Raw genomic sequence first — 19,734 nt, 5'->3', positions numbered from 1 at the left:
CACACACTCCTATTTTTAATAAGAGCTACTCAAGGGTGAGTAACTCTTCAAAATAACTGAACTAAAACAAAAAGCTTTTGTGAAAACAACTAACCAAAATCATAATTAAAAAACATTAAACTAATAAAAGTTTTATAAAATGTAAATTATATTATGCAATATATAGATCAGCATACAACACCAAGGACGAACATCCAAAGACAAAACGACCCCACCACACTCGAAAAAGAATGGCCAACCACAATCGATATGCCGCTCACAAACACAACTCAAAGGATTTAGAGTACGACTTGACTTCGCAGAAAAGGACTTCATTGAACTAGACCAATGACCACCTCGATGTTCAAGTATACGTACAGATCCGAGTAACCAGGCATCCCCTCCACGCACAATCTCCACGCCATTCCCAGACAAGATCAAACACAAAGAAGTTCTCGACAATGAAACAGAAAAACCTGACATAGCAAACCATTCCAAAATCAGATTTGAGTTTGTTGCGAAAGCACAGTCGTTGTCGCAAGAAGACACAAAGTTTGATGTCCCTAATTCCAGCATCCTGGAACTTCTCTAACAAGAGAAAACGGAAAAGAAATATGATGTTCGCCAAATACCAACGTCCATCATCCATCCTTCGAATTGCAGAAAAACTATTCTAAAAAACTCTGTAAAACCCGGATGGGTGGAACCTGATCTAAACTACATTTTATGATTGGATAAATTAGATATTTTACCAATGTAAAGTATTTAATATTAACCAATCATGATCCATCTGACTAACAATCCACTTATTTGTAAGTGCTGAAATTACTTGTAATTTCAGCACCAGAGAGATTTGAATTTAACTTAGAAATTAGTTGAACTCTCCCGAGTACTTCAGCAGCCGCAATAAACCAGTATACCCTAGATCTATTGAGCCTAGCAGAGACTAGTTAAACAACCTGAGACTAGATAGTATAAGAGTAAGATTAGGATTGGTATTAGACTAAGAAGTTGCACGAATCTATCCGGCCGAAAATAAGATAGCGTGACGAGCAGACGGTGTACCCTATCCGAAATTACTCTATGAGTTATACCCATCGGTCCTAACTCAATAATATTTACAAAAAGCTAAACTTATGTTTGAAATATAAATTTAGCTTTTTGTAAATACTAAAACCTGTAAGAGAAAACTCTTTTTCTTTTCATCATACCCGTTTTCACTGCATACAAATTCATCAAACGCTAACTCCTACATTCCAAACTTTTCTTCACATCGACTTGTACCCGGTTTGTTTCTTGAAAATGTTCTGTCTAGTTATGAATGCAAACTTCTCCCGTGATTACAATATCCTTTTAATGGCGATGACAGCCTCGCAAGCTCATCAAGAATGGTCTCTTATAAAGAATGATCGCGTTGTTTGACGACAAGGCTATGCTCGTAATATATGCTAATTGTGTTTGTTCAAAAAAAAACACTTTAAAGTTTGAAAGTTTGATTTCAAAAAGTAGTTTGAATTTTTGCCGCAGATTGAAGATCATTGAAGAGTATTTGTTTTCAGGGTGGTCCGATAACTAATGGACTGAATGGTGTGGTCTCTAATGGTTTGGGAGATGGACAAACTGCAGATATAAAGGACTTGGTGAAGGATGCTGTGAAGGAGTATTTTGACAGTATGAATCTGCCCCAGCTAGCCTCCCAATCTTATTCATACAGTCCACGGCAGCAGAAGCCGCAGACGTTGGGCAATCCAGAGTTCAGAGGTCGGTTGAGCACATAAAACTACTTAGTGGTCATAGCAACTCCATTTCAATCGGGTTTGATTGTTTGGTCTCCATCATCGTAAGTCTGGTTTTAATGCTAAAGAGTTGACCTGTCATAGATAACTATAAATGAGTCAGCGATTTTTCAGAAATCAACATCGCTGATTTTGTCCCTGATCAACGGCCACTTATCCGTGACCAGGAGAGATTCAGCTTTGTTTAAAGCTGGAGTTTCAGGGCTGGATTCGTGCTATTTAAGCGCTAAACCAGGGCTGAAAAACCACTGCAATAACCATGAACATCCCTGACTCTTCACTCATTCAGTGCTAGTTCAGGGCTGAAACAACGCTGCAAAAATCCAAACTCTGAACATCCCTGCTTCTTCAGTAAACCTGAGCCAATCTAGACCTGGCGCGGATCTATCAATTTCTCGAGGGAGGGGTTGAGCTTATAAAAAAATAAAAAGTTTTATTATAGAATTTTTCGGGTCAACCTAATTGAATTTCCGTGCTCTCCTCTATCTAGAACCTATTTTTTGAAAAAATTTGACTAAAAAATTGCAAATTTTTGGCGCACTCTTCCCTCTCAAAGTTATTATATGCCCGGGTTGACCTCCATACACCGAAAATGCTTATCATACAATTCCATACATCAATTGTGTGGGAAAATGCTTGTCATACAATTTTCATACAATTTCTAAAAATGGTTGAAAACTGGTATAAACTCTTTTCTGTGGCTGCTGTTTGATTCTAATAAAACAATCTGGTGATAAAAAACTGAGGTTTTCGTTTTTTGAAAAAAATGCTTATCATACAACTCCCATATATGGAAAGTGTATGACTGGCATTTTTTTGATGGCGACACAAAGTTATTTTGAAAATTTGGCCCAAAATTTTTTTTGTTTTTTTTTTCAACCGCGAATCGATTTTCGTACGCAAACAAACATTTTTCGAAAAAAAATTTTGCATGCAAAATTTAATATTTTGTGAGCATAACGTAGTCCTGGATACGATAAAATTGGCTTTTTACTTTCTTTTCACTTAATTTTTTTTTTCAAAAACGCTGAAAATTCCTTTTTCTTTTGTATGGGGTGTTAATGTACGCCTTGATCAATGTCTGATAATTTGAAAATTCAAAAATTTAATATAATCATCATTAATAAATTTTGCCAAAAAATAAAAGTTTGTTACTTTTGTTATATCAATTGTGAAAGACAGCCAGATTCAGGTAGTTTTCTATGCATTGTAAATGCAAGACCGTCCAACCTTTGGTGTTTTGAGTAAAGAACTCCATAAACCAAAAATACTTATCTTACAGTTCCATACATCGAAAATGCTAATCACACAAATCCGTACATCAAATGGATGGAAAAATGCTAATCATACAATTTTCATACAATTTCAAAAAATAATTGAAAAAAAATCAAACTAGTTTTTGCGGCATATTGAACCAAATAAAGCAGTCTGGTGATGAAAAAAAAAACAATTTTTCTTTTTTTTTTTTGGAAAAAAATGGTTATCATACAGTTTCCATTTATGAAAATTGTACGACTTGACTTTTTTGATGACGATATCAAAAATTTTTCCAATTTATATTGAAGTTTTCCCAAAAACTTTTTTCGACGGCAAATCGAACTTTGTTCTCAGACAATCGAAAATTATAATTTTAAAAATCGAAAACGTAATCAAACAACCGAAAAATATAATTTTAAAAATAATCATAAATGAAAATTTTTGCCAAATTGTAAAAGTTTGATGCTTTCAGTATATCATTTAAGAAAAGATAACTCTTGCACAATTCAGGTCGTTTCCAATGCATTGTAAATGCCAGACGATCAGCCCTTTGGTGAATCTAGTTTTAAGTAAACCATGTTTTTCGTCACTTGTGCTCGGTCACGAACCCATCCCAAAAATCTTAAGAAAGAAAATTTCAACAAAATCAATTTTTTGGTTTATGAAAAAACGATTGTCCTACAATTTTCATATATAAAAAAATTCTTATCTTCGAGTTTTCTTAACATTTTCTGTATCATGGGAGTTGTACGAAATTGTATGATAAGCCTTTTTCATATATGAAAATTGTATGAGAAACATTTTTGGTCAACCCGGGATATTCCTCCAAAACTGATATTTCATAGATTTCTGCAGATTTCAAACTTAAAGAGGGACACATTTTCTTGCGAAAACTCTGGGCTACAATTTACGTGAATAGAGTGTTTGATTCCAGAAAGAAACAATTTTTTTCGCTAGTGACTCTTATCCTCGTACAACCTTGTATAGTAAAAAAATTCTCGGCATACTTGGATATATTTTTTATTTTGGCACTTCTGTACTGATCCACGATAATCGCCATAAATTATAAAACCCGTTGTTAGGCCAGTTGCATTTGCCGCTAAAATAAAATTATGTTTTTCCTAGGATAAAACGCAACAAAAAATCAAATTTAGGCAGCGTTAGTAGTCAAGCAGAGTGGCCTAAGCTTGAAGCGACCCAGCATCTCTCACAATCAGTATTGTGCGCTTGAATCAATGTTTTCGCCTTTTGATTTTTCAGCTAATTGATGTGGGTCTACACAGAAACTCATATAAATGAGTGAGTTTTGATCTTTTTCTGTATGATAGAGCAGAACTGAAAGTAAATTTTTTCCAAAAAAAAAATTAATCGCAAAAAATTTTCAATATTTTGTTACTTTTTCTTGCAAATATTTTAAAAGACTGTTCTTCCAAAAACTTAGCTGAGAGCCCAATTTTCCAAAAACTTAGCTGAGAGCCCAATTTTCCTGCATACTTTTTTTCATCAAACTCCAAAGAATATTCTCAAACTCAGGAAAATAAATTATTTCCCGGGTCGACAAAGAATTTTTGTTCTACATTTTCATGCAACGAAAAAAACGTTAGTCATACATTTTCATACAATTTAGAAAAAATCTTGTATGAAAATAGCAAAATTAGATTTTTTACTACACAATGATTAAATATAAGCCTTTTTTGCTGATCTTGGTTAAATAAGTTTTTGCCATGGCTTTACATGAAAATTACATGCTTTCTGATTTCCCTTTTGAGAATTTGTGTTTTGTCTACAAACACAATGATCAGGGAACTTCTAACATAAGAAAACCCCGTGTGTAAGCGGCGGTTTCCACGCAGCTAAATTGAATTTGGTAATCCTGGCTATGTAAGTAAAGGTTTGGGTTTGATTCAAAATCACATACAAAAAGCCTAACTTTTTGTTTACGGCTCTAGAAAACTTCTACTTCAAAAGTTAAAAAATGGCCTATTTTGTTTAGAGATATAGGTTTATCTTAGCATAAAAAAAAACAAAAAAAAGTATTTGCCATTTGTCTCACAATTTTTGCGTTTAGTTTTTGGACTTATTCAGTGAAAAATTCAGCTTCGACTAAGTTATAGTAACAAAATAACAAATTTTCAGGCAAAAAATTTATATGAGCTCGGAAGCGAATTTGCAATAAAAAGCGAAAACTGCCACGTTGTTCTCATCTAACTACGACGGCATCAAACATGTTTTATAGTTAATGCCAAATAATTGGCAATTTTGTTGACCTTGAGCAGTTTAATCGGTCAAAAACTGTAGAAGTTTAAGTTAATTAATTTTTCGGAAACCAATTTTTTACTGTGTGGAAATCAGTAATACGATGAAATTCGAGGTCAAAATGAGCAGTTTTAGGTTAATTGATTACGTTCAAGTTCGTTGACCGAAAATATTTTGCTTTGCCAACAATATAGCATTAAGTATAATTCAATTTTAAACCAATTAAAGATAATTTTTGCATTGTAAACCAATTCAAGCATTTTTTTCATAGAATTCATATATGAATTTGTATCATTGACTTTTCTTGTTTGAACGTCTACACGGCTAACTATAGATTTTTGAAGTCATTTGGTCTTTTTGGTCAAAATTCTGCTCACTATATTCAACAAGACCGCTCGTATCAGGGCGAAGCCCTGAATGTTCCGACTGCCTTTTAATGTTTAATAAAATGTAATAAAAATGAAAAAAAAATTCAAAAATTTGAAATTTTTTATGAAAATCATCCCCCCACACGCCATATAGAGTACAAAAGGATAGATTTCGCTCGTTGTAACAAATCAATTATGGCATATAAGCTTCTTCCAACTAATTTGGAACGATTTCTAAGACGGATTAAATCTCCGCTTACGCGTTAATAGCGCGAATTATATCGCGCGTTAATTGTCCCAAATTAGTCAAAATGGCCAAAATGGCAATCTTTAAACCCTCATAACTTCACGAAAAATGATCACAGGTAAAATATCTTTTCAAATATAAGCTCAGGACAACAATAGCTTTCGAATGATATAAAAAAATTCCGTCAAAAATGGCTAGTTAAAAAGTCGAAATTTGTCTGAAGAAAAAAAAACCCACCCCGAGCACAAATATTCCGTTACTTTCGTATCGAAAGTCGGAACAACAACAAACAATTAAAAACGCATTATACTAGGAAATAAAAAAACTTGAATTGTCGTCTTCATCTGCAAAATTTTATTCATTTTCGTCGAGGGGTTCCAAATGTCGTGTCTATCTCTGAATTTTCTCTGAGAGTGGGGTTGGAGCTTATACGGGCTGATGTACCAGAAAATGTATATCTGTAAGACCACTAGTTACATATTAAAATTGCATATGAAATTTTGAAAGGATCTGATGTGTATTATACGATAATCTCTGCAATTGGATAGGCTACAATGAGTCTGGCGAGGAGGTGTGGGCGGTGGTGAAGAAAGACCCCTTTGCGGAACTTGGGCTGATGAATACAAGCGCATCCAAACCAGGAAGCAGAATGATGGCTTTGAGACAGTCAGCGCCTCCCAACTCATTCCAGGTGGGTGCTTGATGTCGTTAAATTATGCCAATTATTCATGAAAACAAGTCATTTTCTCTCTTATAGCCATTATTTAATACGTTTTTTCACAGAGCGATACCTAAGCAACGGTATTGTCAATAAAATATTAATGAAATTTAGGTTTGAAGTGAAGCTTATGAAAAATTTCCGAAAAGTTATCGCATAACTTCCGTCAGGCAAAGAACCATTCATTCCTACAATTTGCTTTTTCTAAGCACTTAAAAAGTTTCAAGATAAACAAAATGGATGCTCAGCTCGGTGATCGTTGAGCTGAAAGGCTCTTTAGTAACCGCTCCAGACACTATAGAGTTTGTAACTTTGTCTGTAGCTATGGTAAATGAATTCAAGTTCAACAAACTGTGCTTGTTCAGCTGGCTTTCTTTTCAGAGATCCGAGAACCAGCTGTGGAACAATGATGGCGACTTCCAGAATAGTCTGAACAGCTGGGCCACGGCTGCTCCCAGTCACGGTAAGAGCACAGCAATCTCATCTAAATATACAGCAATAATAATTGTCTCTTATCTGAGTTTTCATTTAGAGCGGGAGATAGTGAAGAACCTACTGAAAAGACTGAATGGAGGCCAAACTCCTGCGGAATTCGCAAACAGGTAATCGTAATTATTCAAATTAACAAGTTTTTGAATTTTCCAAAAATAACCGAAAAACTGTACTTTTAAATTTAACCGTTTGCAAAAACATTTTTTGGCTATTAATGATGATTAAAATAGAATTAAATTGCTTATATCTGATTATAGCCACCAGCAACTTATACCCGTATCATAAACATACCTTATGTAGTGGGGCGATCTATTTTTTGTGACTAGGCGGGGAGGCGAGGGAGTGGGAGCTATAGTTGCAAAGCCCTGAAATGTACTATTTATATTCATCGTAGACCTTCGCGACGTGCTGCTAGTGCCATACCCGTGGAACCCTACCAATACCAGTGTGATCTGAGCATGTTCTCCAACCCGCCCTTCAACCCCTCCAGACACTTCACCATAAATCCAGAGTGGACCAGCGAACGCCTAGAGGTCAAGAAGATCCCAGCTGCCCATCTGCACCCGTCGGCTACTCTGAAAAACAAACTGGGACTTCTCAGAAGCTGATCTAATAGAAACGAGAAGACCAAAAATAATAAGTAAAGCTAAGCTATGGAATTAAAGACACGCAATGAAAAATTGAATTAATAATGTTAAGAAATGCTTCGCTAATTTAGATCCAAATAATCGTTTTTAAAATTCATACAGGAATCAAGAACAATGTTGTTGTGCAAAAAGTACAAAACGTTCCGAACACAGCTATCTTCTTGAATGTTTCAGCAAAAAAGGTTAAAATAATTAGTATAAAGAAATGTTTCAAAATTGGTGTTTTTTGGTCAAAAGAGAAGTGAGATATTGAGCTGCAAGACTTAGCTCCTCGTATCTCAGTGAACATATGTTAACTCGAGTTTAAAAATTCAAGGTGAATGATATGATAAAAAGGAGAAGAGTCTGGGGCTGTGCAAGCATCTTAGAATGCTTCAACCACACTTCATGTGGCTTGGCAGAAAATTACAAAACGAGAAAAATTTTCCAAACAACGCTACAATGGCAAAGAGCATGATGTCTATTTGAACGGTAAAAAACGGGTTTTTTTTTCAAGTGTATCTTCGTTAAATTGCTTTTTTGATTTTCCCTATTGAGTTATGTCCGGGAGTGGTTCACTCATAAAGTAATTTCAGATAAGATACACCGTCTGTTCATCACGCTATCTTATTTTCAGTCGGATGGATTCGTGCAACTTCTTAGTCTAATACCAATCTTAATCTTACTCTTATATCTCCTAGTCTCAATAGATCTAGTGTATACTGGTATTTGCGAGTTAGATATCAGGAACTGTCTTGAAGGAGAAAAACTGTTTTCTAATAAAATTTATTTTGCCCTGGTGCTGAAACTATGAATAGCTTCAGCGTTACAAATAATTGTAAGTGTTAGTTATGGATCATGATTGGTTAGTTAGAAACGTTTTAAAGAGATATTTTTATCAATAATATAAGTGCATATAAATACTATTTAAACTGATTCCACCCATCCAGGGTTTAGAGAGTTTTAAATTTTAAAGCTTATTGCAGTAAAGGATGGATGGAGAGACTTCTTGTTTCTTTGAGCAGTTTCTTTTTGAACCAGTGACTGCGTGAGAGAAGAGGGAGAGAAAATTGACCGTGTTTTGGAGTAGATGTCTTCATAGAGAGGAGGGGGACTGTTGTTCGTGTTCAAGAAGTGGGTCTCGCTTAGCCTATATCGTCTTGAGTGATTGTGTCAAGATGTCAAGAGATGAGATTGATGCAGTGATGTGTTGATTTTGTTAAGCTAGAGAGAGGCTACGTGAAAGATGAAGTTTGACTTCTCAGTGTGAATTGCCAAGTGACTAGGATCGGTACGTGAAGTCAACATCGAATTGGCCATTGTTCTTCTTCAATGGGTTGCTTTGCTGCGATGTTGGGTCCACAGTTCGAGTCCAGTGAGGGTTGTGACTACGGCAACAAACCAACAGATTTGCCACTTCACAGTCGGATTGTTGTCGAGTTTTTATCTCCTATTGCTGATCGATCCGGTTGCTCTAAAAAGTCTTTTTACATTGCATTTTAAACCTATATCTTGTTAGTGAGGTTAGTTTTAGTTATGATTTTCATTAGTTGTTTTCGCATCAGAGTTTTTGTTTAGTTTCTTTCATTTTAAAGAGTCGCTCAAACTAGAGCAACTCTCGTCAAAAATTGAGTGCGTGTCGTAAGCGTTGCTAAAGCGCGGTGGGTTAGGCCGGCTATAGAGCATTCTCAGGACATCCTACTGGGTAGTATGGCCATTTGACGGGGGAATAATTTTTCCCTCCCTTTGAGCAGAGTCTCTTTTCGTGTTCAATTTTTTGCTCTCTTTGTCAGGTGTTTTCTCTTTTTTGCTTTTGGCTGCGTCCTTTTATCACAAACAGATTGTTTTATTTTGGGTTTTCCTTTTTACATTTTGGTGTTTTAAGTGGTTTCAATGAAACTTGAAATTAGGTTTAAAAAGAATAGTTTTTCTAGTTTTAATCTGTGTACCGTGGGATTTTTTTTACATGCGGTTGGTTTTTGGGTGTTAGTAAGCTGCGTTGGTTAGCTTTAACTTACTTATAATTCCTTCTAACCGGTTTGAAGGAAAGTTTGAAACGTGTGAAGCCAAGTTAGAGTTGTTATCAGTTACTGTTGAAATCGAGTTTGGCGAGTTTGGTGAAATGTGGGCGACTAAATGAAAGTATTTAGTTAAAAAAGAAGCTCAAATAAAAAGGTGAATTTCTTGTATTCATTTGCTTTATATTGGTTTACTACTTCGTTTTTTTTCTACAGAATTAATACTTTTTTGCATTTTGTTTTAAATTTACTTCACTTGAATAATTCAGTTTCACTGTTGGATTAAAATTTTTAAAACCTAAATAAATTGTGTGTTTCTTATTTTGGTTTTAATCTTTTAGATAAGTGATTGGTGAAATTTGAAAAAAATATATGAAAAACAAGTGTAAGAAGGGTGAGTTTCGTGTTTCATTTTTGTTAGTAATAACAATATAATTCGTACTCACGAGGGTTCGGTTTTTGGGAAAAAAATCCATGGGGGAAGATATTCTTGATTGTGTCAGATGTTACTAGATGCTTAGCAAGCATGGGGATTATGTTTTTAGTGCGAAGCAGAGGTCAAAGAACTTCAAGCGCTCTGACGATGTCCACTTCTTCGATAATTGTTGAAAATTTATCATTCGTGTTTTGAATTAGTTTCCTAAGTTTATGATTTGTTGGTCAGTGAGCAAAATATATACATCTGTCGGACGGGATCAGAATTACGGAGGATGCCGGGTAAGTTATTTGGTTTGATGCAATATGGGAAATTCAAGAAATATGGTAATGTGTACTTTCAATTTATGAACATAAAACGATTAAGTGAGTTACGGGATGGTGAGTTGGTTATAAAGTGTTTTTGAATGAATCTATAATAAGAGTACCTACGTGTGGGTTAGTTTTGTTTTAAGCATTATTTCATATGAGCAGTGAATATCTCTTACTTTTGGTGTGAAGAAGTAAAATGTTAGTGCGAACTGGTTGAATTTATTGAAAAATGGCTCAGAAGCGTTGGTGTTTGTTAGTGCATGAGAAATTATCAAAGTTCTCATTAGTGCTATCTAGACCGAATGTATATTCCGGTTTAATGAAAAAAATTTTCGTTTGTTGAGGATTAGTTTTTGGATCTCTGTGTTTGTCTCTTCCATGTATCTAGTGACTGTATGATTGAAAGAGTTAATAGAAACCCGATTAGCGCATGGTGCTATGAATCTAATTAGTGTCTGGTTTAAGCCGATGGTAGGGAAATGACTTTAGTGAAGTGGAGTGGTATTGAATGAGGGAAGTACAGAGTTCACTATCTTCGAGGTTGTTTTTTCAGGGGAAATTTCAGTGGGTTAGTAAAACTGTAGTAGGTGATCCAGGAGAGTGTGGTAATTAGCACGTTTTCATCAACAAACGGGTTCAGTTGGTTTGCATTGAAAGTTGTATAGTATGTATATCGGGGAAAAATGTGGGTTGTGAGTTTAAAATTCTGGGGTGTTAGTGTGTTGTGGGTGGTGGGAATATAATCGTGATGAACGTGGACGACTAAAAGGTAATTAAGGTGTGGTGTTAAGATGCTTTCGTTTAAAAAGTCTTTGTGCTCTAGTCGGTGCAATATGAACAGAATGAGTTGAGGTATCCAATGTTGAGGCTAAGTGGGTTAGCTGGTGATTTGTTAATGCGTTATTTGTGTCATTTGGGTGTTGTTTTTAAGTTATAAAATTACTAGTGCATGCTAAAGATGATTTTCGGTCATGGGGCTAGATGCGTCGGGTTGGTTACTTGACATTGGTTAAGGATAGCTACACTGTATGAAGAGGGGGAGGGAAAGGTTGAATTGAGATGCTGGGAAACAATGGGTTGGAAAGGTGGTTGGGAAAAGTTTGTAAGGCTAGGTTCTGAGTCAAGGAAATTGTCAGACGTTTCTTCATCAGAATTATTGAAGTTAGATCTGCTGTTAAAAACTGTTTGGATTCAATCTTCTGAGTCTGTGCGTGGTGAGTTCGAGAGGAGTGGCGTTGGAGGTTTGATGGATAGGAAAGGGAACGTTTGAAGGATTCAATCTGTCGGCTCATCGTGGAATAAAAAGTTGATTGTTTTGAGAACAAAATTTTTTTGTATGTGGTTGATCTACAATTTGTTCATAGGTGTCGTCAATGTTCGGTTGATGAAGTGTTATATGAAGTATTGGACCTCGTGGGAAATTACTACCTTGAGAGGTTTGTTCAGTAGTTACGAGTGTGTTCGTATAATTTTGTGGAACTAAAGATAAATGGTGATTATTATGTAAGCTGTGTCGATATGGTGGTGCTGTAGGTGTTGAATTTGTATTGTCTTGTGGAGTGTCATATATGTTTAGTTTTTTTTGCAGATAATTTTTTTTTACATTCGCTATTCTGTGCGTCGAGGAGGATTTTTTGAATTGAGTTGGAAAATGTTCCAAGAACTCCTGCAAATAGAGTGCTTGCTACACTTGCTTGTCTTTTAACTTGTGTATGTATTGCGCATGTATTATAGTTTCCTTTTATTAATTTTTTTATATATAGTAGGTCCATCCTAAAAAGCTAGGATTTCGTTTTTGGTATTGACACAACAAAAAACAATAATTGGCGAAAAATCTAGTGCACGGTATTTTTCGCCTTTGAAATATATATAGTGTGTAATTTTTTCAAGATACCTGCTGTAGTCGTGTCCATAAATCATAAATATCTGAGAAGCCTCTTGTTTTAGCTAATTTTCGTATGCTTTGGTCGACTGATTGTCTTTATGTTGGATCCATTTTAATGAGAATTTCTTCAAGTTGTTGTTATCGAATGAATGTGATGTTGTGTGTCGGAATTAAAGTGAATACGTTTTGATTGTAGGTCGATCTTTGGGTTACGAGCAATTGCACGCATCTTGGATGAAAATTTCTTTAGAGGTGGCATCAGTGTATGATATGGGGTGAGAAGAAAAAATTTTAATAGTTATCTTCGTTTGGAATTAGAAGCTGTACTACATTGTGGCTAATTTCAGATCCACACTGGACAGCTGTATCACCAAAGGGGGTGCGTCGTGATAGTGTATCTACAAAATGTTCTTTATTTTCGTATAATTTAGGTATTCGTTGGTAACATCTTTTGTACTCAAAAACTTAAAGTGGTAAAACTTTTCTAGGTCATGTGTAATACTGAAGAATGTTTCCTTCATAGTCAATAAAGTTAGAGCGGTTGCCTGATATAAGGTATCCTGCGTATGATATTTTACGTACACCTAAAGATAGCGATTGTAGTATTTGTGTTTTTTCAAATTCACTTAAGTGATGGAGTGTTCCTATTTCGGAGAGTGACATTTCTTGAAAAATTCTACCTGATGTATAATTTAATTCATATCAAGATATATATCGTTATGGATTGCACCTAAATAGGTGTTATTCATTAGTGAAAGTTCTTGTAATCGTTAAATATCTTTTTTTTCTGGATAAATTTTTCCGCCAGTGTTTCCTGTGTTTTTGTATAATGTTACTGGGAAGAAGGATTTTTTGTCTTCTTGATTTTGGCATAATTGTGCTGCATCAATACTTAATTTGTTTGTTTTCATGTCGAAAAACGTGGCGTATTTGACGAGAGTCTCTGAATTTTGTGTTTTGAAAAAGGTTTGGAATGTTTACTTGCTACTTTCGTTTCAGGGTATATTTGAAAACGTGTTAAAAAGTATCGTTGTTCTGAGCGCATGTTTGAAATTTTATTATTTTCTTTTCATCATTTTGTTTAGAGTTTCGAAGATTTAAAATACGCCAAGTTGTCTTTTTTGGGAGATTTAGCGAGCTGTATATTTCGAGCATTAGTAGTGAGTAATTCCGTGCTAGAGTAGTGACTACTGGAGTAGGACTAATTCCGTCTAATGCTGGAGTATTGTCCACTGGAGTAGGACTAATTCCGTCTTAATAGTTTCGCAATTCTTTCTGGAGCGTTTTTTTTCACATTTTTCTATTTTGCTGACAATCGTCATCAAGGCCTCATCCATCAACCTTTCATTGCCGGCTACTGGCGTGATTTAGAGGCTGATAAAAAACAAGATCAATGTTAAAACGGTTCCTCAATTCGACATCATCAGTAAAACCTGAAAAACAAAAATACAATCGTAAACGATGCAGCTTGTAGAAAAAACTAACTTAAAATAAAATAGCACAAAAATTGAATGAAAAATTGAGTTCAAGATAACATTAGTGTTAAAACATTGACACTCATTGATACTGTTATGTGACATTCGACCAGAATGTGTCAAAATGCAAGTTCGAAATTGTATTTTCATTTCAGCATCTGACTGAGCTGTTTGACTGTTTTAACAAATTAGTGGTGTTAATCGTTCATTTTGACAAAGCGGAATGGTTACTTTGGATTGACATGTTAATTTTTTGAAATTCGTTCAAAGAGAAAAACACGTGACAACGTCGAAATTTTGCGACAACTGAAAACTGCAAAAAGAAGCAGAACAGCAGAATTCGTTGAGAAAAACGGTGAACGTTGAGAAAACGGTAAGCCTAGTTGTTGTGATAAACTTACTAAACAGATTTCCATTCCCCGTATACAAACTGTGTATTTTCAGTTATATGCCCTAGAGCTAAATCAAAAATCTCATTATTGAACGGAACAATAGCAAAGTCCTGCTGCTCTAGGTGTTGCAGGTGAAGATTTATGGTGCACTTTTTTGACGAAAGCTCTTTTCGTGCGGCCATCGACGCATCCCCTAGAAATTTCCAACGAAAACTATTCCCCATCCAGTTATCAGTAGGAGGATTGAGCATCAACCCTGCCACAAAAAAGAACTACCAGTCAATCCAGAAGAACGAAGACAAACTTATTCTGTGGCACGACTTGATCAACAATACAGTGGCCCCCCACCACAGCAACAGTTGAAAACCTTGTTCAGTAGAACTACTGCTTTCGACTCTCCACAGACTGCATGACCGGATCGCAGCAATAGTATACAAAAAACGAAACAACACCCCAGACATACTCAAAAGATTGAGAACATTGGACATCCTCATTATCCCAGTAAAAAAGTTTTTATCCATAAGAAAGAGAAAAAACAACGGAATCTTGCGAGATTCGAGGCAATTTCACCCGTCTTTGATCCTTGAAGAGAGACTAATCAGAACCGTCTACAGAAAGAAAAAGAACTTGAAAAAATTAGTCCTGAAGAAACGGTCAAAGTCTGCTACGAAGAAGTCAACGAAACAGTCAACGTCGAAGTGAAGGCAGAAAAAGAACAGCAAAAATTAAAAAGTACGAAGCTTTTTTCTGAAATTACAAGGGTAGCTACTTGGGAAATAATTGTCTTAGAGCAGCCCAGTAAAAATCAGATTAGGGCTTAGTGTTTTTGAAGGAGAAAATAGGGGGTAGCTTATTGAGACTTCAGTGTCTTAGAGCGGCCCAGTAATTTTCGTGAAGTTTTCATTAGATACCTTCTTGAGACTTAAGTGTCTTAGAGCGGCCTGATAAAATCAAACTTAATATGCCTCCAAAACAAAAAACTAGACGTAAAGGTACTGAATCTGTGAGTGAAAAGGACGCTTGACAAGGTAAAACGTGCAATAAGACCTATGGTAACATCGATGATAAAGTAATGGAGTGTGATAAATGTCATGAACACCTTTGTACAACATGCATTACTTTTGTCAATCAGAAGTCATCTGGTGTTGTAGTTCCTGCACACCGAAGGTGAAACTTCTAATTGAAGCTGACAAGAATCCAGAACCGGATACACTACGGAGCGATCTGGACAAAACAATGGCGAACCTAAACCACATGTTGAACGACTTCTACAAGTTTGTAGCAGGACCAAGAGCCGTGAATCAAACTGAACAGAAACCATGGGATGTGGACCAACAACCGAAAATCAAGCCACTAAAAGAAATTGTGATGTTGCAGTTAAAAGAGCAAAAAAGAGAAAAGAAGACGACAAAAGAAGAAAAAAGAAATTGATAATTTACAAAGCACCTGAGAGTACCCACCAAGATAGATATAACAGAAAGGTAGAAGACAAACAACTGATAGAAACATTTCTAGCATCGTTCAAAATGGGAAACAAAACAGCCACAAGTTTGGTCCGACTTGGGGAGAAGAACGATGAAGCCACGACAAACAGACCACTGCTAGTATCCTTTGATAACGAAAAAGATGTAAGCGAAATAATGAAAAACTTGAATAAATTAAAAGATGCCGAATAGAAAATCAAAAACCTGCGGTTTGGCCCATACAGGAGTCTCAAGGAACGAGAAGAAGTCAGAAGATTGATAGCAAAGGCAAAAACTTAAACGAAAACGAACAAGGAGACTACGTGCACCTTGTGAGGGGGTTGCAAATAATGAGAATGAGGAAAAACTTCAAACCGGTCTTTATTAATCTGGTACACAAACATAGACACAATAACTCAAGACAAACTGGAGAAAGAATTAAGAAAATTGCAAGCCTGATGTCATCGCTCTAGTGGAAGGCAAACCGAAAAATTCTCGCAGAACGGAATCCAGTATGGCATAAAATCCAGTACTATAACATAAAATCAATAAATATGAACCCATCTGATCAAGGACGCGGAATTTTAGTTTATTTTAAGGAAAATATTGACTACTCCTTGAACACAAATAATTCTTCTTTCTGTGAAAGTTTGTTTTTAAAAATTAAAATTGGCGGGAACATCATCAACCTTGGTAGATTTTATAAAAGTCCAAACTCAACTAAGGAAAAAAACCACCAACTAAAAAATTTGATCACCAATTTGAACGAAACACAGTCAAATGACTCAACGCTAATAGTGGGAGACACAAATCCACCTTTATAGAGGCAGTAAAAGACGCACTACTAACACAACATATCAAAGAGCCTACGAGGCTTACTGGCTGAGACAAGGCATAACTGCTTGATGTTGTGATGTCAGATATAGTCTTAAAAGATCTACACACCACGTTAGAGGCACCAATCGGAAAAAGTGACCACGTCCTTGTCAACATAGATGTGACAGTAAATAGGGCTAAATCGAAATGTAAAAACCGCTGAAACTATGAAAAAGGAGACTAACATGGGATGAGAAACCATCTAGCTGACCCAACGGTTCAGTTAAATACATGGGAAAAACTGAAAATTTGCATGAGAGAATTAGTCGAAAAATTCGTGCCTTTAATTAAGATACGCAGCAGTGGCAACCAAATGCCACTAGCAAGGGCGGTGCGCATGAAGATAAAAGAAAAAAAGAAAGTCAGGAAAACATGCAAAAATTATGAAACAGCCAAAAATTTGACCAAATATAAAGCCAAACGAAATGAAGTTAGATCTGATACACGATCGGAGGCACTCACACGTGAAAAAGAAATATCATCAATAGTTGAAACTAATCCGAAAAAGTTCTGGAGTTACGTGCGCCAAAAAACTACCATAAGAGAATCAATCCCCGCTTTAATAAAAGCAAATGGTATGCTAACTGACACAGACGACGAAAAGGCAGAAATGCTCTCAAGCTTCTTTGCATCGGTTTTCACTGAAGAACCCCCGGGTAACTGGAAGATCAGCCCTCCAAAAACCGCCAGCATTGATGACAACCTGGAGCTAACAATGAATGACATCCGAGAAGAACTCAATCGTTTTCATACTTCAAAATTGCTTGGACCAGATAAATTTCATCCTAGGGTCCTCTTTGAATTACGAGAATTCATCTTAAAACTACTTTTGATTATTTTCTAAACCTCTTGGGAGACAAGCAAATTACCCGAAGACAGGAAGTTGGCTAACATTTCTGCAATATTCAAAAAAGGTAAAAACTCGTTGGCAGATAACTATAGACCAATCAGTTCAACATCAATACGTTGCAAGTTGTTCCAAAAGTTTGTTCGTAAGCTTTTAATGGATCATTTCAATGGAAAAGGGCTGATAACAATTGCACAATACGGTTTTCGATCTGGACGTTCACTGAACTGAAAGTAATTGATGACTTCGCCAGGGCAATGCACAAACGTTTAAATGTCGACGTGATACACTTGGCTTTCAAGAAAGCCTTCAATTCGGTACCACACAAAAGTATGATCGGAGTTCTCAGACAGTATGGAGTACTTGGAAGAACCTTGAACTGGATAACAAACTTTCTTTCGGGACGACAACAGAGAAAGGTTATTAACGATTCAAAATCCTCGTGGCAGCCAGTAAAACGTGGGATACCCCAGGGTTCAGTACTCGGCCCAGTACTGTTTTTAATTTACATCACCACAATGCCGGATAAAATAGCGTCAAAAATATATCTATTTGCTGACGATGCGAAATTATACCGTCGAATTGAAGACAAATCGGATGCAACACGCTTACATGAAGATTTACAGTCACTGGAAACTTGGTCAGGCCAAAGTCTTTTGTCTTTTAATATCGACAAATGTGTTCACATGACAATAGGAACCAAGAAATTGCATATGGAGAGGAACTATAAAATCAATGGCGAAAACATTAAAGAAGTGCAACTCAAAAAAGACCTGGGTATCTGGCTTGACAACAAACTGACATTCGACACACACATCAATAAAAAAGCCACTAAGGCAAACGGCTTGATAGCAGTAATTAAGAAAAGCTTCACTAAAGTCACGAAACAAGTATTTTTAAACATCTACAAATGCTTGATTCGGCCATACATTGAACTTGCGAACTCAATCTGGCACGCATGGTTGATCAAGCTTCGAAAGGTTTTGGAAAACGTACAAAGAAGAGCGACGCGTATATATAGTGTATAAAAAATCCATCCTATTACGAACGCCTTAAAGAACTGAATCTATCATCGCTGGAATACAGAAGGAAAAGAGGGACTTTGATAGAAAGGTATAAAATCTGCTAGGGTTTTTTTGATAGGAATGCCACTGCGGGATTATCCGAGCGGAACGGTAGTGATTTTAGAGGTAACGCATGTAAAGTAGTAGTACATAAAGCAAATCTAGAAATGCGAAAAAATTTCTTCACGATAAGAGCACCTCTCGACTGGAACAATCTGTCACAGGAAACAGTGGAAAGCAAGACCATCGACGAATTCAAGTGGAAGATGGAAAAACATTGGAAAGCGATTGGAAATGACATGTACAAATTCGAACGGAGATAGGAAAAAACATTTGAAATGACCACAAGAGGCACTGCCTAATGGTCATAAAAAAATTAACTTAACAGTTGTGAGAGACAGATCGAGATTGGAATAGAAAACGACGATCAGACCATTCCGAGCTGTAACGATTCGGCCGCAAAAATTGTTACAACATGAATACCGCGAATCTCGAAGGGTATTGGGACGACGTGCCAGCCTTCCGACAAGAAACAAGAGCGTTATTTGCCCGGATTCCAGAATCCGGAGGGGTCTCGGGAGAAAATTGTAACTCTCTAATTTATGAACTTTTAGCTTCTGGTCATTTCCTGAATTGGATTAATAACATCTAAATTCGTTTTCAGATTATGAGGAGCTAGGAGTTAAGGGAAAGGGTTGATCCATCTTCGACGGAGATGATGATTTTTATCTACTGAACAACAACAATAGTAAAACAATGAATAAGTAGTAGCCCTGTTTTTAGGAGTGACCTCGTGGTCTGGAGATACTGAGACCCAGCCATGAGCTCACTATTTTTGCATGTAATCTAGTTAATTAGAGCGTTCTGATCGAAGCCGGAAACAGTAACGTTTTTTATCGACCCGATGATAGAACGACCACCAAAAGAACTGGCTTTAGCAGAGACGGGGAAAAGCATGTAGAGCTGTGTTTAGACGCAAGCCAGTCGTTTTAGAACCTAGCTTTATTTTCCGTCGATATGTACTTCCGGGCGAATGTTACATTATTTAGAGGGATGTAATTTTCGTTACAACGGGTAACTTGGTAGTGTTTGACACGCGCGTTCGTTCTCCAGCCTTTGACGGCTGTTCCTACTCTGCCTCGACGTCTTGTACTGTCATGCCTGGTCTGGTTGCCGAAAGCATCGTTGGTCTAGTAATCGATGCAGCTGTCGTCGTAATCAGGTCTGT

The 19,734-nt window shown here is 36.3% G+C and overlaps 1 protein-coding gene across 1 annotated transcript; it reads left to right on the top strand.

The window, feature by feature from the left end:
- The first annotated feature begins 1,384 nt into the window (after positions 1-1,384).
- LOC134857019 (uncharacterized) lies at positions 1,385-7,842 on the top strand. The gene is made up of 6 exons (XM_063873348.1): positions 1,385-1,417; positions 1,539-1,740; positions 6,452-6,594; positions 7,003-7,084; positions 7,154-7,223; positions 7,508-7,842. Exons 1-6 carry the CDS (start codon positions 1,385-1,387, stop codon positions 7,719-7,721), a joined length of 744 nt encoding a protein of 247 aa, XP_063729418.1. The 3' UTR covers positions 7,722-7,842.
- The last annotated feature ends 11,892 nt before the right edge of the window (positions 7,843-19,734 follow it).

Source organism: Symsagittifera roscoffensis, chromosome 1 (assembly GCF_963678635.1).
Source record: "Symsagittifera roscoffensis chromosome 1, txSymRosc1.1, whole genome shotgun sequence".
NCBI lineage: Eukaryota > Metazoa > Xenacoelomorpha > Acoela > Convolutidae > Symsagittifera > Symsagittifera roscoffensis.
Note: the sequence above shows the minus strand (reverse complement) of the source record. Positions and strands in the feature narration are given on the sequence as shown.